Below are 25,075 nucleotides of genomic sequence, written 5' to 3'. Positions count from 1 at the left end.
CATTACGATTCATAACAGTAGCAAAATTACAGTTATGAAGTAGCAATGAAAATAATTTTATGGTTGGGGGTCACCACAACACAAGGAACTGTATTAAAGGGTCGTGGCATTAGGAAGGTTGAGAATCCCTGCGGGTCCTTTCAAACTATTTATGTGCATTATAGCATGTATATTTTGTTGTATCATTTTTAAATTTTTTTCAACTACAGTTGACATACAATATTATATTAGTTTCAGGTGTAATTGTATAATTATGAGCAGTTACATCTTTCTCAGAAACTCCCTTTGTCCTAATTTATAAACACTTTCTATTTCTTTTAGTTTTTATATCACTTCAGGGTCATAATAACCGATGGAGTTGATACTATTTTAAATCTTCTACTGTCAGAGTTTGTATTTCATTTTCTTTGCTATTGGAATTAGCAAATTATAAATGCATCTTATATATGCTACTTTTTCTTTTTAATTAATCTGTTTATGAATTCTTGATACATTTCCTAGGGAAAAGAATTTAAATATATTTGTTTTTTAATTTTTTTTAGGAATTATTCAACCCAAAATAACTTTGCCATTTTCAAATATTACATTTACTCTTTTATTTATTTAGCAAATATTTACCAAGTGCCTACTTTTTGTCAGACCATACCGTACTAGCATTGGATTATCATCATTCCTCCTTGTTTCTCTTTGTGGTTATAAAATGGCATCTTTTAATTGTGTGTCTTGCATGACTCAAGAAAGTAGTTTGGTATTTAAGAACATGATTTGGGTCCAAGTGATTTAGCTTCTGTTTCCTCATTCTTAAAAAAAATGTGAGACTTAGCTGAAGTCAAGTATGTAAAGCATATTACTTAGTTTATAGTTTGTAAGCTAGTAGTTCAGACAATTTCAATTTTCCTTCCTAGTTTTTCTTTGCCTTTAGACTATGGTTTACACATAATAGGCACTCAGTTTACTGAGCGAAAGAATTGAATTGATTACTTACTTAAGTAGAGCAAGTTTCAGCATTTTGTGGATCCCTTCGTTGGGGAAATGGAAGTAGTCAGCTATTTTTAAATGCATAAGCCATCCATTGAACTGAGGAACCCAATTAAACTAATGTTATGTGATCCATTGGTGTCTAGGTTGGTTTGAATGTAGTCAAGGATAGTCTCCTTTCATCTTTCTCTCAGCTTTTCTCTTAACCTGGTTTTTAAATCAATTCCTGTAGGTGGTCTCTTTGGAGAAACTGAAGGATTTTGGTGAATGTGTAATTGCCCTTCAAGCCAGTGTCATAAAGAAATTTCTCCAAGGCTTCATGGCTCCCAAGCAAAAGAGAAAAAAACTCCAAAGTGAAGATTCATCAAAAACTGAAGAGGTGGATGAAGAGAAAAAAATGGCAGAGGAAGCAAAGGTATCTAGTTAATGAAGATGTAATTTTATGATTGTGTAGAGTGATTTGGTTTTAAATAGTCAAACCCTATGCTTTTTTTTTTTTTTAATATATATTGATTTCAGAGAGAGGAAGGGAGAGGGAAAGAGTGATAGAAACATCAATGATGAGAGAGAATCATTGATTGGCTGCCTCCTACACTCCCCCCACTGGGGATCGAGCCCGCAACCCGGGCATGTGCCCTTGACTGGAATCGAACCCGGGACCCTTTGGTCCACAGGCCGACGCTCTTTCCACTGAGCCAAACTAGCCAGGGCAAACCCTGTGCTTTTTAGCTACTGTAAACACTATTCCCTGAACCATGTTTGTCACTTTCACTGAAGCTTGGTTTTCAAACTGGTCTGTGAAACACAGCCCTATCTCTAGGACTGGGTAATGGGTCAGAATGCCCCCTTCCCCTTTCCCTTTTTTAAAAAGGTGGTAATAGTTTTTAAATTTTTAGAAATTGTGGTAAAATAGACAATACAGTGTACAGATGATGTGTTGTAGAATTGTGCACCTGAAACCTATATAATTTTGTTAACCAGTCTCACCCCAATAAATTCAGTTAAAAAAGTAAAAATGAAAAAAATTGTGGTCAAATATACATAGCAGGCAATTTACAATTGTAACTATTTTTTTTACGAATGCAGATCTGTCATTAAGCATATTCACATTGTTCTTTAACTGTTATCATCATCGATCTCCAGAAGTTTTCATCTTCCTGAACTGAAACTGTTCATTGCAAACACTAAACTACTCATTTTACACCCCACCACAACCCCTGGCAACCACCATTTTCTTTCTATGTCTATACTAGTATATTTGACTACTGTAAGTATAGTCATAGAATATTTCTCCTTTTGTGACTCGCTTATTTAGCAGAATGTCTTCAAAGTTTACCCACATTGTAATATGTGCCAGAATATTTTTCCTTTTTAAGTCAGTAATGTTCTAGTGTACATATATAATACCACATTTTGTTTATTCGTCCATGGATGGACACTTGGGTCACTTCCACCTTTTGGCTTTTGTGAATAATGCTGCTATGAACATGGGTATGCAGCTATCTGTTCTAGTTCCTACTTTCAATTCTTTGGGGTATAGACCCAGAAATAGAATTGATGGATTACATAGGAATTCTATTTAAGTTCTTGAGGAACTGCCATAATGTCTTCCATAGTGGGTGTACCATTTCACCCTCCTACCAGTAATGCTTGAGGGTTCCAGTTTCCCGCATCTTTGCCAACATTTGTTACGTTCTGTTTCTTTGATAATAGCCTAAGGTGTGAAGTGGTATCTTGTGGATTTGATTTGTATTTCCCTAATGATTAGTGATGTTGACCATCTTTTCATGTGCTTATTGGCCATATGTCTTATCGTTGGGCAAATGTCTATCTAGTCCTCTGGCTATTTTATAATTGAGTTGTTTGTGTGTTTGTTGTCCAGTTGTATGGCTTTTTTTTTTTTTTAATGTTTTTATTGATTTTAGAGAGAGAGGAAAGGATAGCGGTAGTGAGAAACATAGATAAAAAACATCAATCGGCTGCTTCCTGCATTCCTCCTATTGGGGATTGAGCCCACAACGTCGGCATATGCTCTGACCAGGGATTAGAACCAGAAACCCCTTGGTTCATGTGCCAACACTCAATCACTGAGCCACACCAGCTGGGCTCTATGGGTTCTTTATATGTTCTGGATATATGATTTGCAAATATATTCTCCTATTCCATGAGCTGCCCTTTCTTTCTTTTTTTTTTAAAATATATTTTATTGATTTTTTACAGAGAGGAAGGGAGAGGGATAGAGAGCCAGAAACATCGATGAGAGAGAAACATCGATCAGCTGCCTCCTGCACACTCCCCACTGGGGACATGCCCGCAACCCAGGTACACGCCCTTGACCGGAATCGAACCCGGGACCCTTCAGTCCGCAGGCCGACGCTCTATCCACTGAGCCAAACCGGTTTCGGCTGCCCTTTCTTTCTATTGATAATCTCTTGATGCACAAAAGTTTTAAATTTTAATGTACAACATCTGTTTTTTTTATTGTTGTCTCTGCTTTTGCTGTCCTATATAAGAAATCATTGCCAAATTCAGTATCATGAAGCATTTCCCTGTTTTCTTTTTTAGTTAATTTTTATAGACAGTAAAAGGTAAGAATCCAAGTTAATGGTTTTGCATGCATGTATCCAGTTCTCTTGTTTTTTAATTTTAAAAGTAACATGTTCATTGTAAGTAACAAGTGAGAGGTAAGTAAAATATGAAACAACTCCTATTCTAATTTTACTGCCCAAGAATATCACTCTTTAATAGTTTGATGTGTTTTCTATATACATACAAGGTTGTGGGTTTGTGGATTTTATAGAATGGAATCCTTTGCATAATGTTCTGCAGTTTTTCATTCATCAGCATATCCTGAACATCCGTCTCCCCTTCCTATGAGTCCATGTAAATGTTCATTTTTCTGACATCTTAATTTCTTACTAATGAACATTAGGATGTCTCTGGTTTTTCTTCAAAAAAAACCCACATTTTTAATAATTTTTATATTTTTAATTGAATTTATTGGGGTTAACAATTTATACATCATCTCTATTATGTGTTCACCTCCCCAAGTCTTTTTTTGAAAATATATATTTTTATTAATTTCAGAGAGGAAGAAAGAGGGAGAGAAAGATAGAAACATGAATGATGAGAGGGAATCATCTATCGGCTGCCTCCTGCACACTCCCCACTGGGGGTCGAACCTGGGACCCTTTATTCTGCAGGTCGATGCTCTATCCATTAAGCCAAACTGGCTAGGGCCCCAAGTCTTCTTCCATCACTATTTATTTCCCCCTACACCTATATTCTCTACCTCTCCCCACCCCATTTTCCCTCTGGTAATCACTATATGCTAGTATTGTTGTCTGTGAGGTTTTTTTTGTTTGTTTTGCTTAATTCTCTCACCTTTTTCACCCAGCCTGTTTTTTCTTTATTATAATAATCAGCAGCTGTCTTTGTCTGCTTTGTGTATTAGATTTCTGCTTAAAATTACGTAAGAATTTGAAAAGAGTACATTAAAGAAGTCCCAGGCATTATCCAGTAGCATACTTTCCCCTATTTTTGAATTCTCCTTTTCTCCCTTCTTTTGTTTCATAAACAATTGGAAAGAGCTTGTTAGTGTCAGTCACTGTGGTAAGTCTGCAGGTTATAATGATGAGTAAAAGCCAGAAGTCTATGCCCTCAAGGAACTCATTTTGAGTGTGAGAGATGGTTATAGTAGTGTTATAAGTACTGATGATAAAAAGAGCAGTACCTGAGTCACCAGGGATACCTGGGGGCAAATTAGAGAAGACTTCCCAGAGGAGAAGAACATATCAGCTAGGTTTTGAAGAATAAATTGGAGTTAATCAGATGGAAAGGTGCATAGGCTGAACTTGGCCTCCTTGTCATTTACAGCTGCCCTCTCAGTTTACATAGAATGAGTCTACTGTCCAAAGCTCCTCAGGTATTTGAACACATTTGTCAGGTACCTCCTAAATTTCTTCCTGGGGCCAAGGGTGATACCAGTATGTGATTATTTTGTGGAAGAGGGTAAGCAGAACAGAGAACTAAGACTCAGTTAAATAAAGGCTTCACAATTAATTTGTGACTTAGGCTTAGAGACTTAACATATATGTCATTATCGTACAAGGATTAATTCTCACCTTCTTCTTGTGTTCTTTTTAATGATTATATGGCCACCAGGTCACCTAGATGAAGTCTAAGACATTAGATAGTTAATAGTCTCCTTTGCTGAATATTACATGGGTTTTGTTTTTAACTCAGTTTTATACAGAAGAGCCTCTTGATATGATCTTTCTCTTCTATTTATTTACCTATAAATTTTCTTATTGAGAACTAGATGTAGATTTCTTACATATTTTTTTATTTTTAGTGCTCAACCCCATGGTGAAGTAACCTCTTCTTAGCTTGTCATATGAGACTTGATTCTTAGCTTGAATGGGGAAAAAAAAATATGAGCACTTTACAGGTTTAATCTTGGGGCTCAGACACATTGTACACAAATGGAAAGCATGGAAGAGTTTCATGGAAAATCAATTAGGTTGCCTACTGAGTAGTTCAACAATGTTCTCCATTAAAATGGCATTATGTCCTTCAGTTCCCTACCAAACAAAGGTCAACTTTGACACAGCTCTGAAATTTTCCACCGTCCTTTGCTTTGACGGTTTCCACTTAGCATGGGCCAGGGTTTTTTTTAGTTGGCACTACGTTGTTGCATGAGCTAATATCAGTCTCTAATCTGGGCTTCAGTTTCCTTATTATAAAAGTAGATTATCTCTCGAATATCTTTTTTGTAATAGTTATTGACTTTGAATATTTAATGTTTATTTCATTTCCTTGTATTAAGTGGGAAAGACATGGTATAATTTGGCAAAATCCTGGATTCTGTTAGGCTCTCTGCTTAGTTTGGCTCCTTTTGTCCTAACAACCTGATTATCTGTTTTTACATTTTATACATTCTTTGTGGAAAAATATGGTCTGAAGCCTCATTATAGTTTTGCCAAGATATACTGCCTTTTTACTGTTAGGCGGAGGGACTTGCATGTAAACTGGCTTCCTTTTGGTTCTGTTATACTCACTTCTATCTAGGGACCAACTTTATTTAAACATGCTAGAGAATTTGAAATTTTCATGAGAGAGTATTTACTGGATGTGTTGAATGTCAAAATTTTTATTTTGCTGCTCTTGATCTGTTTTTGAAACCACTGTTTTGCCCGGCCACTGTGGTTCAGTTGTTTGAGCATCATACCATGCACCAGGAGGTGGCTGGTTCAATTCCCAGTCAGGGCACATGCCCAGATTTCATGCTTGATCCCCTGTAGGGGGGTGTGCAGGAGGCAGCCAATCAATGTTTCTCTCATTGGTTTCTATCACTTTCCTCCTTTCTGTGAAGTCAGTAAAAACATTTTAAAACAAAACCAAAAAAAAAAAAAATCTCATACTGTTTTGACTATGATAAGGTTTTGTTTTTTAATGTGCTGGACTGTTTAGAATTTTGTGCAGTGGGAGAAGACCAGGATGCTCTTTCAAATCTTGAGTGCCTAATGTTTTTGCCCTCAAAATTAGAGACTGGTTGGAGTCTAGGCTGGTCTAGATGGATAACTCAGTGGATATAATAGGACACTGATGATTAGTATGTATAATGCCAAGAGCATTGGTTCGGGATAAATTGGCCCTTAATTGCTGTGAGACCTTGGGTAACCTTTCTTTCCACGAAAAATAATAAATGAATATTACCTAATTGTGCACAAACATTTCCTAGCAACATTATTCAGAATAGCCAAAAAATTGAAATGATCCAAATGTTTATCAACTGATTAATGGATAAACAAAGTGTGATATATCCATACAATGGATATTATTTGGCAATTAAAATGGAATGAAGTACTGATACATGCTATGATGTGGATAAACCTAGAAAGCATGCGCAGTAAAGAAGCCAGTCATAGAAGGCCAGGTGTTATATGAAATGTCCAGAATAGACAAATCTATAGACCACAAGTAGATAAATTGTTACTTATCGGCTGGGTAAATGTGGTGGGGTAGTGTAGGGAATGGGGAATGAGTGCTAATGGGTTGGGTACAAGGTTTCTTGTGGGGATGATGAATGTTCTAAAATTAAGATTATATTGACAGTTGCACAACTCTGTAAATATATGAAAAACCATTGATTGTACACTTTACAAGGTGAACTTGTCAATATATAAATTTTATCACAATAAATGTTTTTAAAATGAGGTTAAATAAGCCTGTTTTCAAGATCCCTTCCAGTGTTTTTATTAATCCTCACTGGAGGATATTTTTCTTTCTTTTTTTTTTTTTTTAAGCCTACAGCACCCGGTATTCCCAGGAGGATATTTTTCTATTGATGTTTAGAGAGTCAAAGTGAGGGGGAGAGACAGAGAGAAACATCAATGTGTGAGAGACACATCGATTGGTTGTTACCCATACACACCCTTACCAACCTGCAACCAAGCTATAATGTCCTTGACTGCAATCGAACCTGTGACCTTTCAGTCTGCAGGCTGACACTCCTATCCACTGAGCCAAACCAGCTAGGGCTCAGTTTTTTTATTTTAGAGGCCAAATGAGCTATTGAGTACTCAGATTTAAAATTTATAAGCAATAACTTAAGGAAGTAAAAAAGCATTACTATATGCTAAGACATTTTCTTGAAAAGGTGTGCATCTGACTGTCCACTAGAGGACAGCAAAGCCCATTTTAGCCGTTTTCTATCTGTTTTCAATAGCACTCTTTTAAAGAAAGTCTGTGGTACCATGTGTTAGCTCTCCATTACAACAGGGGGGAAAACTAGCAGCTGTCATAATGGACCCCATGTTTTATTGACGCACTCTGAAGAGGGAAGGAAGGAAATTGTGCTGTGCAGTATTTCGAAGGCAGATGTTGAAATACCTGCAGTTGGAGATTGGAATAAGGAATGAGTCAATTTCCCCTAGAACTTTAGCAGCCTCTTAAATAGACTTTTTTGGTGTGTTTAAATGATCCTTGCTATTATTCATAAATGTATACCATTATTCATAAATGCTCTGTGGTTCTTTATTTCTGTAGGAAAGAGAAAGGACAACATTATTTTCTCTTCCTCACACCACAGCTTTAGAAGTGGCTCAACTATCCTACTCCCTTGGCAGCTATTGTAAAGCCTATGGCTTTCCAGGATAACTGGACTCTCCTATAGGAGGAAGACTGTATTCCTTAAAATAGACCTCTTTGCCTAGAGCCAGGGCAGTGAAATCCAGCGGTAGTGTTGTCCGTTAGCTAGAGCTAGCCCGAGTTGTAAAAGTAGCAGGGATTGCTAATCCACTTTAGTTCACTCATGACAGTTGAGCAATATGACCTCCACAAGGTTGATGATACTAAGATAACCTAGTCTCTCAGCTTCTGCTGAATTGCCTAAGCTTTACCTTGTCGTCTCTTGTATTTTCTGACTATCTGAGAATGATAACCCCCCGCCCCCCCACATTAGCATTTGTTCAGGTAAATGCTCACCATAGGAAAGAGAGTTAGTTGTGTTGATCATCAGAATTGCTGATTATATTTTCCACCATCCTATGTTTTGCTTGGCTGATTCTAATTTAATTTGCATTTTATGATCATGGAGAAGACAGTATGCAGAGATTAACTGCCCAGAATGAAGTCAGGCTAACTTCTGGGACTTTCAGATTTTCACTTAACTTAGAAGTTGGTGATAGTGTCTAAAGGACTATGTTGTATCAACACTTAATATTTTGTTTTTTATTGATTGATTTTAGAGAGAGGAAGGTACAGAGAAAGAGAAACATCGTTTTGTTGTATCTACCTATTCCTCTTTCAGTGTAAACTCTGTCAGTATTATGTGAAAAATTCATGTCTTTGAGGTCCCTATAGTAATACTGGCCTGATTTGGTGTCTGTTTAGGTTGCATCTGCTCTGGAAAAATGGAAGACAGCCATCCGTGAAGCTCAGACCTTTTCCAGAATGCATGTTCTACTTGGGATGCTTGATGCCTGTATCAAGTGGGATATGTCAGCAGAAAATGCCAGGTGCAAAGTTTGTCGAAAGAAAGGTAGGTGTATTTAGGTCAGTGCTGCTTATTTGAATGTATCAGGAACTGTGACTTGTTAACACAGATTTTTTCTCCCCTAAATAATTTTGAGTACACAGCATTTAAATGTGGTGGGACAGATATTACCTGCTGGAGTTCTATAATAAAATGCTAATCTGAAATCCCATGTCCACAAATCAGAGTAGGCCCTTTGTTCCCCAATATTGAGTATAAAATAAGAGCAGTTGCTTTCCAATCTTTAAATTCTATACAGGGAAGAAAATTAGTTAGCCTAAACATTTTAATCTTACTGTCTCTGAATTTTAGTCATCTGTGAAGTAGGACAGGTGCTACCACCAGAGGGCGGTACTTGTACATTGTGAAGAATACTCAGGTTTGGGTTTTCCAGCAAGAATTCTACACAGCAAAGGCATTTGGGAACCGTTTAATGCTGAGAGCTTTCTAAGTCCATGTGTGTAAAAGGAACTTCATGACTAAAAGCCTCCCTCAGTGATACACTTTTCAGTGACTAAAATTCTTTTGTGAATTTGGTTTGAATTTAATTTCCAAAAAAGGTTGCCCTAAGAACTGATGTAGAATGAAAGTTGGGGAGGGGACATGGCCATGGTAAGTTGGTTCAGTGTATTTTCAAATGTAGGGAAACTTAAGTGTTTTAAGAGAGTCATACCAGATATGAGTTGGAAGTGTTTAGGGGGTCCTGAAGGAGGAAGGACAGAAAATGTAATACTTCATAGGGAATTTATATTTCTTAGTGGGAAAGGAGCAGCAAAATTTCCTGCTATCACTGTTTTTTTGCTGCCTCTTAATAAATGTTAAATGTTCTGTCCTAGTTCTGGGTAGATTTTGGAATATAAATCAGGAGACCTAAGCCACAGATTAATATGTGCTACATTTCTTTTCAGAAAGTGACTACATTTTAAAAAAATATGTAGTAGCATTGTACTAGAATGTTTGTTGCTTCTGTAGTGTTAATTGAGGGCAAGTGGCTCTTCCTTCCAACTCCTTGACTGTTGCCATGTTCCCGACAGTGCCATACAAGTTTATCTTTTTGCAGGTGAGGATGACAAACTGATCTTGTGTGATGAGTGTAATAAAGCCTTCCACCTGTTTTGTCTGAGGCCGGCCCTCTATGAAGTACCAGATGGTGAGTGGCAATGCCCAGCTTGCCAGCCTGCTACTGCCAGGCGCAACTCCCGTGGCAGGTGAGAATTCTTCTCCCAAAAACAAATGAATAAATAGCTGTTATAATTAGGCTTCAGTTATTCAAACTGAATGACATTAAGGAGCTTTAATTTAAGTCCATCTATTGGGTATGGAGCCTGATCATTTAAGGTATAATAGGAACTCAAGGGGGGCTCATTTAATTTTAGCTTAATGTTGACATTTCTAGTTTCATTACCAGTTATGTTCTCTATCTTCTTGACCATACCTTCTAAAATGACAATATATCTCCTTCTGCCCCATGCCCATTTCTTAATTGGTGATTATGTCTGCAACCACCAAATCCTGAAACTCATTACTTTCCCTACCCAGACCTTCCTTAACATGATTAGAATTTGGTTGTCAACTTGGACATCTTCCTCTCCTTTGTCTTCCATAGTCATTCATTTGCCAGATGTTATCAAGTCAGTGTCCAGATGTCTTATGAATCAATCTGCTGTCCATTCTCCAAGGTCCCTGTTGTCACTGGCCCTCCTACATCTCTCACCTGTGCTCCTCAGTGGTTTCTCAACTCCTTCCTTACCTCATATCTTTCACCCTCTTATTCTTCCAGCTTTAGTGATGAGACCCGAATAGGTTATAAAAGGCAAAGAACTGCTTATGTCACTTTACTATTCAAAAACATCAATCTTTACATTTCCTCTTTAATAAAGTCCAAACTCCCTAGCCTAACTTTTGAGACTCTTATTGTACAATACTGGCATATGTTTTTATGAGCCCTCCTTCCCATATTTGTGCGCTTGTTACAAACTGTTCATTGTGCATCCTTGCCTCTTGTGCTTTCCTCCCAAGTGGGAATATTCTCTCTTCCAAGTACTCCCTCATTTTACTGGGTGTAAACTACTGAAAATTTTGTGTTCTCTTGAAGTGTCCTTACATCCTTAGAATTAATTGTTCCTCTTTGTGTTTCAACTGGGTGTTCAATATCTAAGACAGCATTTTGGTGCATTTGATTGTCTTCCCATGAGATTGTGAATGCCCTGAGAGTAGAGGTGGTGCTTTGTTCTTCACCCTAATTTCAATAAGGCCAGACACAGGGCTTTGTAAAAAGGAGGCACCTAATATTTGCCAAGTTAATACAATTGTTTTCCACATTGAAATTTGAGGTTGTAAAAGGGCAGCTTATAGGCACTTTGGCTTGGTCTCTCTTTGAAAGGGCAGAGCTGTTTGATCCTGACCTCACCTAACAGTATTACTCAGTTATTTCTCACTCCATTCCAGCTATACTTAAGAGAGATGAGGCATGCTGTTCTGAAATGGTGGGGCTTGGGACCAGCTGTTCTGAGCTGGGATTACCATTGCTTTGATGTTATGGTCATCTGCAAGCTGTTTCAGCTCCTGGAAGGGGGCCATCAAGGTGGAGTAACACCTGTCTGGGCTTTTATTCTTTCAGTCCACCCCAGAGTCGGGGACACATTTTAATACCTTAAATGTTACATTATCTGGCTGTTTTTGTGAGATAAAAGGAATAAAATTTTTAATTGTTTTGAGGGGGGGAGGGGTACATTTTGGTCTTGATTTCTGTTGCCATTGGTGTCTTATCCAAAGCATTTGGGGCCTGGTTGGGGAGGTATGCTGTTGACAATATATTCTACTTCCTGTGTCCTGGCCTGGATTCAGTTTACCTTCCTCATCATCAAATCTGTCCAGTGTGTGAAGAGGGAAAAGTTGCTGGGATCCATATGGGACTTGATCCCCCTAGGAACACTTTGGCTGAGAACCAGGTTCCCTGTATGCTTTTTCACCTCCCAGGAATTACACAGAGGAGTCTGCCTCTGAGAACAGCCAAGATGATGAGAGCAGTGAAGAGGAAGAAGAGGAGGAAGAGGAAGAAGAAGATTATGAGGTGGCTGGTTTGCGATGTAAGTATTCAGTTTGCCTTCATAGTTAATCTCATAGTCTTTTAAGCTGACTTGGAAAGATTGGGTTGGCAGGCAATAGATAGTCAGTGTTGCCATCATGCCATCTTCCTTTTCTCACATATTGTGGCTGTTGGGGTGACTTCATTGCCATGGTTTTAAATGGGTTTTCAAGGTGCCATTTAACCACCTTCCTATTAGGAGGTTGGGTAGCTTCATCTCAAGAACATTAATTTACGGTAGATTCACTTGATCCACGATTTAGTAGAATTCAAGGCACCAAGTATGTTAATGACAAGCCTCTAGTTCTGAGCCCCTCATTGCCTGGGGACAATGATTAAAGAAGGTCTAGTTCCATTGCCCTCTCCTAACAGTTCTTTTGCCTCTGTTTTCAGAGAAGTAATTTTTCCTTTGTTTTTCACTCCCCTATAGAGTTCAGGGCATAGCTTTGCTAGTTTGAAAAAGAATGCTGGTTTTTCATAGCTTAGGCATAAAGTTGTTAGGAAGGTTCATATATGTTTCACATTAGATGCCAGTAGGGGGAGAAAAAGACCTCATCATTTACCCTTACCTCGCTGACTCTTTATTTTTTGTGACTATTTGAGAGTTTTGTTGTTTTCATGGTTAAACTTGAAGTTCTGTAATTTACCCTTAGCCTCCCTCTTTTCAAAACATATCCTTCTTTGTAGGTTAGTAGAAAAGAGACACAGATCAAGATTTTGATGAGCTCTTGAAGAGATGATACAATTCCCAAGATCATAGCACTCTGAATGATCAGTTAGTATAAGGAGAGAGACGATGCTTGGCATGATCAATCTTTTACTTCAGTAGTGCCGCCAAACCTGAGGGCTTGGGCTTACACACCTGCTCCCATCTCTCTAGTCCTGAAGGCTTTTAATTTGGGACACCTCAATTTCACTCATTCCTATTGGCATGATTTTCCAGGTATCCAGGGTGAGGAGACAAGCAGTCCATTAACCTTGCATCACACAGAGACCAGCATCTACTGGCTGGGAGTTGTGATTCAGATGCGTGTTTGTCTGGAAGCAGATTCTGAATATAGCAGTGTACTGATTGATTATTTTCAAACTAGTGATTGTTTTCTACTTCTGAGGTGTTGCTCTCTTTCCAAGGAATTGTTTCCTTTCCAGGTTTCAAGGGCTGTTTCTATCAAAAGGATGTAGGAAGTATTTATAGCATTTTGTCTACTCTGCCTTTTAGACCACCAAAGATGTGGCTCTCTAGTTCAGCTCAAGTCTGGGGTTGGTGTCTGTTCCTAACATCCCAAAGTTTTATCCTTGGCATCAGCTGCTTACTCCCTGTTCTTAGCCAGGTCTTGGGCTTGAGACCCTGGAATAGCCAGTGAAGGGTTAACATTATTTATTCCTGTATCACTGCCTCTGTATGCCCCTATGTCTGTCCAAATGTCACCTTCCCGCTTTCCAGGGAAAATTTGTTTAGTAGAGAAACCTTGAGCTAATCCTTCTGGAGCGTGAGATATTGAGGAATGTTGGTTTGTGTGACATTAAACACCTGATGTAAACCTGAGACACAAGTGGTCTTGGGTGCCTTTGTATTCTTTCTTCTCTCTTTGGGGATCCTAGGCAGCTTTTTATGGGAGTGACCTATGAGGAAGACTTTACATAAATACTTTACATAAGTATCAGCTTTTCTCTAAGAAAAGATAACTCTGGGAATTATAAAATAGGATCTCTCCTATAGTCAAGTTTCATCTCACATGTAAATGCATTACACTCTTTCAGGCTGAGTGTGGGCTGTAGGAATTCCAGGCAGACCTGTAGCAAATGGCCTCTCCTTTGAGTGCGGCACTTACAATTGACTCCTTCAGGAGCCTCATTCCCAGGAGTAACTGGACAGGGCGGGGCCAGAGGATAGAAGAGACTGAAGGAACTGACCTGAGGAGGCTCTTAAAAGGTCTTTGGCAGTTCATGAAAGGTATTCATTCCTCATCTACTGCTCCCTTCACGATGTCCTGTTAGATAGGACAGGAGATAGCAAAGAGCACTCTGTAACCCAAGGAAGCCATTGCTCTGCTTGTCCGATGATCTCCTCATTCCATAACATGCTTCCTTCATCCTCAGTTGTTCTCCTCTCAGTCTGTATTTTTTATTTCAGTGAGACCTCGAAAGACTGTCCGGGGCAAGCAGGGTGTCATCTCCCCTGTGGCAAGGCCAGGCCGACGACCAGCTAAGAAGCCACATCCTATCGCCAGGAGGTCTCAGCCAAAGGCACCACCTGTAGATGACACTGAGGTTGATGAGCTGGTAAGAACTATTTATCATTCTGCCTCTAATGTTTCTGCTTCTTATCCCCGACTCCAGTATTAGGAATTCATCAGGCAACAGGTGGGAGCCTCCCCCTCTCCTCCCCTCCTCCCTCCCTAAATTTGGAGGCTGATGGGAGGGCCTATAGGCAGACAAGGCAGCAGGCCCTCCAGGAACAGCTATGTCCGGCATTCTCCTGCTGTAGCCTGCAAACATTGTCTCCTTTAGTTAACAGGCAGCCTGCGACTTGTTAAGGATTTTAAAATAGTATCCATGTGTCTCCAGTGGCTCAGAGGGGCTGGGTCTCCATTGTGGGAATGTCAGCAATGTCGGAGCCTCATTTACTCTCTGGTCTTTTGCTGACAGTTGTTATGGGAGGGACATTACCCTCCCCTCTGCTCCTCCACTGTGATTTTAGTGGTTTTGCTTTAGACTTCACTTGAGCTTTAAAGAGCAAAAAGAGGCCCTTGAAAACTTGATTGTTTTGACAGATCAAATTGGGGTTGGGATGGGCTGGGGGCATAAAGCAAGCCATTAGGGAGCTCAAAGAGCAATGAGAGATCCTCCTACTTGCCCAGCCCTAACCTCTTCAACTCTGTGGCTCCTCCTTCTTCGAGTCACAGCCTCTTAATGGCTACCTGGAAAGGAGGCCCCACGTTTTTTCTCCTTAGTCACTTAGCTCTCACATGCCTGCAGCAGGAGAGCACAGGAAAGGAATTGTACCTCTTGCCTTTCTTCCCTGAGACTCCCTACTCCCACAGAATTGTCTGCCAGTGGCACCCATACCCGGTCTGGTTTTCTGCAATTGTTTGCTTATATACAACAGCGTCATCATAATCCCAGGTCCATCTGCTCTTAAGAAAGTGGTTGAGCTCTTTCTTTCTCTCTTTTTTAAAGCAGATGTATACATTTTCTGTTTTGTCCACTTTTCTCCTCTTGGATCTGTAATGATATCTTCTTCCATTGGCACCAGGTGCTTCAGACCAAACGGAGCTCCCGGAGGCAAAGCCTGGAATTGCAGAAGTGTGAAGAGATCCTCAACAAGATTGTGAAGTACCGTTCCAGCTGGCCCTTCAGGTAACAGCTTTGTGTTCTCAAGCACCGAGGGTAGGACCAACCTGGCAGCTGGCTGAGGCAGTGCTCATTTGAACCCCTAGGAACAAATCTGATCCCTTCCTTTCAAGACATGTCTCAGTCGCAGGGGATTGCTGTTCCAAACTGGTAGAGACAGCTCTTAGTGCAAGGTGAACACACCTTCTCTGTGCCTACCAGGTGGCTGATCTCAGCGGGGTGGGCCTTCTGTGGCTAATGGTTTAACAGCAAAGTTTCTGTCCGTTGTGTCAAGGCTGTGCTGATATCTCCATTTGGGGTTTCTCCACAGGGAGCCTGTGACCAGAGATGAGGCTGAGGACTACTATGATGTGATCACCCACCCCATGGATTTCCAGACAATGCAGAACAAATGTTCCTGTGGGAGCTACCGCTCTGTGCAAGAGTTTCTTACCGACATAAAGCAGGTGTTTACCAACGCTGAGCTTTACAACTGCCGAGGCAGCCATGTGCTAAACTGCATGGTGAAGACAGAACAGTGTCTGGTGGCTTTGTTGCATAAACACCTTCCTGGCCACCCATATGTCCGTAGGAAACGCAAGAAGTTTCCTGACCAGTTTACTGAAGATGAAGGGGACAGTGAGCCAGAGACCACTGGACAGCCTAGGGGACGAAGACAGAAGAAATAGAGAGGTGGGGCCCTGGTAAGGGAGAGGGAGCTGAGGTTCGGGAAATGGAGGTGAGAGCAAGGGAAGGAGGAGTGGGGTGGAGAAGAACGTGGAAGGGAGGACATCACAGGGAGTCCTGAAATGCCTGTTGTCCCAAGCTTGCGCTGTTTTTCTAAAACTCTCCATAGAGCCTTAATCAAGCAGAGCTGTTTGGAGAGCATAATATTGGGTTGGTCTCTGCCTAGAACTACGGTGACAGGCCTGGACCTGCCCTTTCTGAGAGTTTCCATGACGAGCCCAAGGGTGTGGACCCAGTTCCTTTTCCTTCCTACCCAGGATCCCTTCCGCTCTGGCCACCACGAAAGTGCCAAGCCCTTTGGTCTCCAGGGGCAGGGTTGCTGCATCACACAGAAGGCTCAAGTATAACCAGGCCAGTGAGGTGGTGGTGCTTTTTAAAAGCCTATATTTATATACAGCCTTGTTTCTTTAAGCCCATACTCTGTCTCTTCCCCCACTCCCTCTCAGGTGACGGTATTAGTGAGTGCCATACAGAATTCTGTATTCACCAGCATCATGAAACAGTTGTGCTCTTTTCATTTGATCTTGGCAGAGTAAAGGGACATGTCCTAGAGCCATTCCTGAATACCCTTCCCCTTCTTTGTGACAGCTCTCTCCCCACTTTCACCCCACCACACCCTCCAGAAAACAAACAAACTAAGGCACTTCACGTAGAGACTGGAGTCCTGCTTATAATCATGCATATAATCTTTAGTTTGATGGATCTGGCCAGAGGGGTGTTGGAGCCCAGCCCACCCACATACCAGACAAGCTCTTAGGGGAGCAGAAGAAAAGCAGGAAGGATTGAAATGTTTAATTTTTTTAAATTGACTTTTCTAGTTATTAAAAATTGCTTGTTTTAGCAGTGATATTGTATAAAAACACCTTGTAAAATATTTCTGTCATCTTGCTTTGGCACATGTACAGTACAATTTATATGATAATGTGTTTGCTTTCCTTTGCCCCATCTCCTCCCTCAGCCCATCCTCTCTCCTTCAGAGAAGTGGGTTGGAGGCTTATCACAGCAATCAGTGTGACCTGGGTGGGAGAGGGCACCCCCTCCCCCCCCCCCCCCCCGCCTGCCCCTGTGGCTGTTTCTCCCTTCTCCATTCCCATTTTCACCCCCCTCCTCCCATGCCTTTACTCCCTGAGAACCTGAATCTTTCAGTGGTCAGTGTCAGTGGGAGTAGAGATGGGAGGAGAAGCTAGGCAGCCCCTTCCCACAATGACTCTAGCACTAGTGGTTATATTTAGGCAAAAGTTTGTAGTCTTCTTTCCCTTTTATGGAAGATTTTGATAAAAAATGCAAAACAGGGTTTAATTTTTTTTTTTCTATCAGCTTTGAATTGGAAATTTGGATCACCTGGGTTTTCCTGTATCTATTTAAATGAAGGGAAAAGAATTCCATCAAGGGGATTGCAACTTAGAGAATTTGGGAATAAAGCCTCTTAGTATTAAACTTCAAGGTGTGGTCCCTGCCTCTCCCCTGTCCTCTTCATTCAAGGACTTTGGGGATTTGCTCCGGTGACTGGTGGATAGGTTTACTGTCCCCTTTCCACAGGCTTGGAGTTAGCACTGACATTACAATTTCATAATCCCAGCCGCCGCCACCTCCTGCCTCTTACCCTAGAGCCAGTCTGTTCTTGTTAACAGTAAGAATCCTGTGTTCCCACTTCAGTGATACCTGAATTTGTTGTTTTTTAATTGTCTTTAAGGAGGAAGGGCCCCATTGAGGGGTAAACTTGTAATAAATTGGAATTTCAAATAAACATTATGTACTTGTGTTTATAAAGAAAAAACAATGCTGGTGACTCTTTCTTTGTGCTCCTTGGGGGTGCTAGTGGAGAGTATATAGTCTGAGTCCTCAGTTTTCCTACTGAGTCTTGGAACCAGTTATTCCTCAGCATTGAGAGGACCTTTCTTTGACTTAGTCTTTTTTTTTTTTTTTTTTTTTTTAATGCTTTTATTTATTTGGGAGAGGGAGAGAGGAATGGAAACATCAATGATGAGAGAATCATTGATCGGCTGCCTCCTGCACGCCCCCTACCGGGGATCGTGCCTGCAACCCTGGCCATGTGCCCTGACCGGGAATCAACTCCTGGTTCATGGGTTGACCCTCAACCACTGAGCCACACCGGCCGGGCTGACTTAGCCTTTTTAACCACAGGTTAGAGCCAGCTTCTCATTTCCTTGCTTCCAGGAGACATTTCTGATGCCCCTGGTACAAAGGAAGACCTTCATTTTCCCTGGCCTTGTCTCTGTCCGAAACCCCCCAACATTTTATTTGAAATTTCTAAGAATTCGAGGAAATTATTTTTTTAAGTCTTCACTATAGAAATTTATGTAGATTTTTAGTTAATTTTGGGGAAACTCCTGCCATTTTAAAAACTCTCTGGGAGTCCTGGTCAGTGTGCTAAGTGGTTAGAGCATCAGCCTGTGCACGGAAGGGTCCTGGGTTTGATTCCTGGTCAAGGGCACGTACTTGGGTTGTGGGCTCCCTCCCCACCCTGTCGGGGCATGTGTAGGAGGCAACCAGTTGGTGTGTCTCTTTCACATTGATATTTCTCCCTCCCACTCTGGAAAACAATGGAAAAAATATCCTTGGATGAGGATTAAAAAAAAAAAAAAAACACCCAAGGAAAATTTCAAACACAAAAAGAGTAAATATATAATGGATTCTCATGTACTCAGCTTCAACAATTCTACCATGTAGCCAATCTTGTTTTCTCTGTACTTATTTTATGCTGGAAGTTTTATAAAGTCCAAGTGGTTGATTCAGGTAGTCACAGCTGGGTGGCAGCTTACCTATGGACTTCAAAGGTTTTGTAGAGCCACTGCATGCTCCCATTTATTGAGAAAAGAAACTACCAATTCCTGAGCACCTGAACCCAAGCCCTGGGTGTGGGTTCTGCCATTGACTCATTGTGTGGCCTTGCTGAATGCGGGCTTTGAGCCAGGCCTGCACTGAGCACTTGGGGATTTTCCGTCCTGCAGGGGAGGAAGCAGTTTGCCCCAAGGTCAGATTGGTTTGATCAGCCCTCAGGCTCTGAAGAAGGAGGCTGTGTTACCTGTGAGCATTTTCTACACACAGTTGGACTCCCACCTCGTGTATGCAGTTCTGTCCCTCAGGTAGGTTCCTTAGGCCACACTAGGATAGTGCTGTTGGGACCATGGGTCTGTATCCTGGTCCTGCCCAACCTTGAGAAGCACCCTTTCTCCCTACTTCTTCCCCAGGGGTGAGACCTTGGGGGAGCCACCTAATTTTTGGTTGAGTATTATAAATGGGGACAAAAACTTACCCTTTGTTGTTAATTCTCACATGATATTTTCCCATTGCTTTTAGAGAGTGGAAGGGAGGGGAAAGAGAAGCATCAATGTGAGAGACACATCACTGGTTGCTTCCTACATGTGCTCTGCCCCAGGTCAGGGAGGGAACCGGGAATCCAAGTACATGCTCTTGACCCAGAATTAAATCCTGGACCCTTCGGTGCACCAGCCAAAGCTCCAACACTGAGCCATACCAGCCAGGGCGAGAACTTTTATTCTTGAAGATGGGCATGAATCATTACTTCGAGAACCAACTAAGGCCTCTCCCTCATCCTGACTTCTTTTTCCTCAAACCCTGTCTCTGGGGAGGAGGTACAGTCAGGGGTGGCAGAGAGGTGGGGTCTGGATTCCAAAGCCACCACTTGGGCAGGGAGCCAGGGTCTCCTTGGCAGGGGTGAGAAAACTCAGGGGAGGCAGAAAGAGGTTTGCCCTCCTGTTAACAGCTTCCATTCTTGCCCAGGGCCTTGAGGCCTTTTTTACACCCAGGACTGCTCTGGAATGCTGGGACTTTCCCTTTCAGGGTAGAACTGATAGCAGCTACTAACCACCGAGGCAGGTCAATCTGACCTCCTTGCTGACTCCTGTGAACTGACCTAAGAAGTTCTCTTAACTCAGGCTCTCCCAGCCACAAGTTCAGACTGACGTGCTGTGGTGCTCTGAAGACCCACCTGCTGGGCCACCAGGGCCACTGCGGGGAGGGGCTGGAGGCACACAATGAACAGTCTAGCAGGTGTTGATTTCTGAGGCATTTGGGGGCTCTGGAATTACTTGTCTTGGGGTGTGGAGAGACCTGCTTTGGGAGGGGCTTCTCTGGACAAAACAACCCCAGGTTTCAACATCTGCTGTTCCCCTGGGACGTGGTGGTGGTGGAGGAAGTCACAAAAGTTCTGGAGGCTGCAGACCACCTACCTGGCTGTGTGAGGAGCCAGCCAAGTCCTCCACTTTCCCCTATCTGTAAAGTGGGGAGAGGGGGACCAAATTGAGGACTTCTGTAAGAGGCCTTTAATAACTGTTTCCTTCTTCCCCTCTAGGGTCTGGGACATTTCTATAGTGTCTCCCAGTGCTGAGAAGCCTTGGCTGGCAAGGTCCATTCTCCCTCCCTCCCAAGTACTGGCCCATGTGAACCATCTCAGGCTCAAAGCCGACACAGCCCCCTTGGGCTGGTCCTGACTACACCTCCCCTTCAGTCCCCGCCCGCCTCCTAGTTGTTCTGGAAGCCAGTCTGGTTTCTGCTGAGTGAAAAATAGCCAAGGACCCCCCTCCCTTGTCCAATGACTGGCAAGGAATAGGGTAAACTTGTGCCATTTTAATGCTAATCCTTCCCTCCACCCTTCACATTTGCCTTTTTCTTACCATCTCCGGAATCCTTCTGCTCCAGCTGCCCGTCCAGTGCAGGCCCTTTAGCAGCTTCAGCTCCACCCGCTCCCTGCAGACCTGGCCCATAAGCCCAGCTTGGTGCAGCCACTGCCCCTCCCGCTCTGAACTTGGGCCCCTGTCACTTTCAATAAGCTCATCCTGTCTCACTCAAGGACCCTCACAGGGAGAGTTACAAGGTGTTACAGTCATTTGGCTTCATTGATCAAAGAAGGCACAGGGACCTACTGTGTGCTCTGTGAGAAGGGAAGGATTAAGATGGGGAAGGCATTCCACATGTAAGAGACACAGAAGCAAAAGGCACAAGGGTTGCAAAATTCCCCCAGAGGTCAGTACTGTTATATGTGATGAGGGACAGCCCTAAACCCATCTCAACTCCTGATGGAGCTGTCGTTGGTTTTCATCTGGTTTCTCTCTTGTCCTGTGAGATGGGTGGTCGGTGCAGGGCAAGAACCTGTCCTGAGAGGCTCTGGGTTAGGGGGCTGACCCCTACCACTGAAATGAAGCTACTGACCTTGGGCCTCCCCTTGGCTCCAAAGTGAGGCCAGCAGCGGAACTAGGTCCTTGGGGCCTCCTGGCAGTGACAATGAATGCCACTGTGCCATACACCCAGGGACAGGAACCAAGACCCTCACATCGCTCAAGGTGAGGTCACAGTGGCCACAGCTGAGGCCATGATGGGGCCCTGTAATCTAATCCCAAGCTGATGAGGGTCCCATGGACCTTTTCCTAGCCCCTGGCATCCATGCATACTGCCTTGTACCTGCCCAATTTCTTATTGCTGCTCCCGTACCTCAAATATTTCCACAGCTTCTTAGGAGCTGAAGGCCCAATTCCCACTATACCCGGGCTCCCATCTCTGTGTCCATGTCTGCTACCAAGAGGCCCATATACCAGTCTAGTCCCATCTCTACTCCACCCAGAGAGAGCCCCAGGGCCCCAACTAGTGAAGTGAGTGCACTGACAATCTTCAAAGGCAATAAGGATGGCCAGACACCAGCCTCAGACCCCAGGGAAGACAGCAGGCTGGGCTACAGGAGGCAGTAGGAGCAGGGCCTGAAGCTCTGAGAACCTTTGAGATAGGCCGATGCCCTCATTTTCTACACAAATGAGGAAAGCAGTCTGCAAAAAGGAAGACTTACTAAACACAACCCCCAAATAGGCTAGAGATTCTCCAGGGCCAGAGATGAGGATGTCATCCCGGGGATTCCCTGAGTATCCCAGCAGGCAGGCATCCCAGCCTCACTTTGGGAAGCAGGAACCCAGGCCTCAGAAATAGGCAAGCAGGTTGCCAAAAGGAGCAAAGACAGGCAAAAGGGAAACACACACACACACACACACACACACACACACACTCTGAGACTTGCAAAACACAGCTGTTCCATGGGGGACATTCTCCTGATTGGTGGGGAACCAGAGAACAGGGGCAGGGACCCACCCCAGCTCTGCTCACAAAGGAGATTCCTGCAGAGCCCCCCACCCTCCCACCTTCCCAGCCCAGAGAGGACTCAGGGGTGCCACATGGGGGTTTATTCCAGTCACAGCTTCCAGAGAAACTCAACAATAAATTACATCATTAAATAAACTCCCTGCTGGACCATGCCCCCTTCTGCCCCTTCTCCACATGCTCCCTTGGGACACTGTGGGGACTTAGCCAGGCCCACCCCCTGCTTTAGGCCACAGGGGAGTGAGCCTCACTGGGTCCTCACATGTGAGGGTTGAAGGAGAGTCTCCCTGCCCTGGTCCTCAGCCCTCTTGCACTCACTTGCCTGACCTTGACAGCTGGGCAGCTGCTAGTCAGCTGTCTCCCCCAGAGGGGGGGGGGGGGTAGAGGAGGGGGCAACAGCCGCCCTGAGTAGGCCTGTGTACCTAGAGGTGTGTGGGGTTCTCCAGAGAGGGGTCCGTCTTAGTCATGTGCAAGACCACGGTGGGAGCTTTATAGTGGCAGTGGGTGCCACGGCCATAGCCTCCTGGGGCCCGGCAGGCCTTTGCCCGTGCCCGGCCAGCTGCCATCTTGCGGTGACAAAGGCTCTGCCAGGTCTGGAACGTCTTGGAGCTCCAGACCCAGACACCGCTGGTTATGCCCACCACCAGCGACATGAAGATTTTTAGCATAAAAACAGCCACAGTGGGCACTGAGCCCCCTTGCAGCGAGCAGTCCCTCCGGCCACCCGGCACACTGGCTGGGGAACACAGCTGCTCTGTTGCCCGAAGGCGCCAGAAGTCCATGTTGAGGCGTTCATAGACGTAGCACACAATGACGCAGGTGGCAGGCACCGTGTACAGGATGGAGAAGACCCCTATCTTGACCATGAGCTTCTCCAGCTTCTCTGTGTTGGTGCCGCCCGTCTTCATGATCTTGCGGATGTGGAAGAGGGCCACGAAGCCAGTCAGGAGGAAGCTGGTGCCCAGCACCAAGTAGCAGGAGAGGGGCACCAGCACGAAGCCTGTGAGCGCGGCCGCGTCCATGCTGGCCACGTAGCAGAGCCCGGTCAGCTCGTCCCCGGCTACCTTGCGCAGCGTCAGGATCACGATGGTCTTCAGGGCCGGCAGGCCCCAGGCCGCCAAGTGGAAGTAGCTGCCGTGGGCCTCGATCGCCTCGTGGCCCCATTTCTTGCCGGCTGCCAGGAACCAGGTGAGCGTCAGCACGACCCACCACAGGGAGCTGGCCATGCCGAAGTAGTAGAGCAGCAAGAAGACGAGGGTGCAGCCCGTGTTCTCCAGGCCCTCCTGGATCACATAGAGCGCGCCCGCCTCCTGGTCGCAGGCCACGCTCTGGGCGCCGGCCACCGCGCGGATGAGGAAGGCCAGCGAATAGACGTTGTAGCACATGGAGAGGAAGATGATGGGGCGCTCCGGGTACTGGAAGCGGTGAGGCTCCAGCAGGAAGGTGAGGACGGTGAAGGCCGTGGAGAAGAAGCACAGTGCCGACCACACGGCCATCCAGACGAGCGCGAAGTCCTTGTCGCGCCGCGACCAAAACACCTCGACCCCCGGCGCGCAGCGCGGCGCGCAGGAGCGGCTCTTCTCGATGTACTGGAACTTCTCGGGGTTCTCGCAGGTGCCGCCGCCGCCGCCCAGGCCCGGGGCTGCCTCTCCGGGGGGCCGCGCGGGCCGCGGCGCCACGGGCAGCATGCCCAGCCCCTTGTGGGGTTCGGCGGGGCCGGCCGTGGCGTTCTCGGGCGCCTCCATGCAGAGCGCGTGGGGGTCGTTGCGCGTGGGCAGCCTGGCGCAGTCCAGCGAGTCCGGCCAGCCGAAGTTGAACTGCTCCATGATGGGCGCGCAGCGCAGCCGCGCCTGCTCGCACATGGGCCGGCAGGCAGGGATGGGCGTCGAGACCTGGTCGGTGCACATGGGCGCGTAGAGCGAGCACAGGAAGAAGCGCAGGTGGCTGTGGCAGCCGTACTGCACGAGCGGCGCGAACTCGGCCAGCTCGGCGGCGGCTTCGCCCTGCGACGTGTGGCCCAGCAGGTTGGGCAGACGGGTCAGGTTGTAGCCGATGCCGTGGCACATGGGGATCTCCACCGCTTGACACGGCGGCGGCCCGCGCCCACGCTCCGGGTCGAAGCGGCCGATCTCCAGTGCCGCGCCACCCGCCGCCAGCAGCTGCCACAGCAGCAGCGCCCGGCGGAGCGGCGGCACGGCCATCCCGGGCTGCCCCTGCCGAAGGCGGGAGGTCGGCCGCGGCTCACTCGGGCCGCGCCATCCGGCGCCCCCATGCCCGCCCGCCTGGTCCCGGGGCGCGGGCCATCGCCGAGCCGCCCGCGTGTGTCCGGGCGCGGCTGGGCGCGCTGGGCAGCGCGCAGGAAAGCCACCCGAGGGAGAGAGGCGCCGAGTCTCCACTGCCGCTGCCACTCCAGCGGCCGCGGAGCCTGAGCCGGCGCCGCCTCCCTCGGCCGCGGCTACAAGCCTCGGGGTGGGGCGCCGGGCGGACAAGCCCAGAGGCGGGTCCTTCACGCGCCGGGTACGCCCCCGCCTGGGCTTTAAAGGCGCCGCGTCCCGCAGCCACCCCGGGGCGGGGCGGCCCTGTGGGGCGAGTTGAAGCACCGCATGGTCTGCGCGCTCACAGCCGGTTATTTCCTTTCCCTATACGATCAGGATGACATTGGATGATTACGCCCCCTGCTTCCGCGGGCCTCACTCAAACCGTGGGGATGGGGAGAACTGTCCTTCCTGGGGTACAGATGGAACCACCAAGGCAGGACACCACGC

General features: G+C 45.1%; 2 protein-coding genes across 4 annotated transcripts in view; one reads left to right on the top strand and one right to left on the bottom strand.

The window, feature by feature from the left end:
* Positions 1 to 17,927, top strand: part of BAZ1B (bromodomain adjacent to zinc finger domain 1B) — a 78,413-nt gene extending 60,486 nt beyond the window's left edge. For all 3 annotated transcript variants that reach the window (XM_036307951.1, XM_036307950.1, XM_036307952.1), the window contains 7 exons: positions 1,211 to 1,393; positions 8,875 to 9,022; positions 10,077 to 10,224; positions 11,996 to 12,105; positions 14,239 to 14,387; positions 15,361 to 15,464; positions 15,769 to 17,927. In XM_036307951.1, coding sequence (XP_036163844.1) covers positions 1,211 to 1,393; positions 8,875 to 9,022; positions 10,077 to 10,224; positions 11,996 to 12,105; positions 14,239 to 14,387; positions 15,361 to 15,464; positions 15,769 to 16,126 — 1,200 coding nt within the window. In that variant the 3' untranslated portion in view covers positions 16,127 to 17,927. The remainder of the gene's footprint in view (positions 1 to 1,210; positions 1,394 to 8,874; positions 9,023 to 10,076; positions 10,225 to 11,995; positions 12,106 to 14,238; positions 14,388 to 15,360; positions 15,465 to 15,768) is intronic.
* Positions 17,928 to 22,378: 4,451 nt separating this feature from the next.
* On the bottom strand, positions 22,379 to 24,774 carry FZD9 (frizzled class receptor 9). The gene has a single exon (XM_036310095.1). It carries the CDS (start codon positions 24,509 to 24,511, stop codon positions 22,733 to 22,735), a length of 1,779 nt encoding a protein of 592 aa, XP_036165988.1. The 5' UTR covers positions 24,512 to 24,774; the 3' UTR covers positions 22,379 to 22,732.
* Between the last annotated feature and the right edge of the window lie 301 nt (positions 24,775 to 25,075).

Source organism: Myotis myotis, unplaced genomic scaffold (genome assembly GCF_014108235.1).
Source record: "Myotis myotis isolate mMyoMyo1 unplaced genomic scaffold, mMyoMyo1.p scaffold_m19_p_5, whole genome shotgun sequence".
In the NCBI taxonomy this organism is placed as follows: domain Eukaryota; kingdom Metazoa; phylum Chordata; class Mammalia; order Chiroptera; family Vespertilionidae; genus Myotis; species Myotis myotis.
The sequence above is the reverse complement of the archived record's forward strand: the minus strand, read 5'-3'. Positions and strand labels throughout refer to the sequence as shown.

Bases quoted from the DNA above. Each gene is read 5' to 3' on its own strand.
- FZD9 (XM_036310095.1), bottom strand. From the start codon at position 24,511: ATGGCCGTGCCGCCGCTCCGCCGGGCGCTGCTGCTGTGGCAGCTGCTG.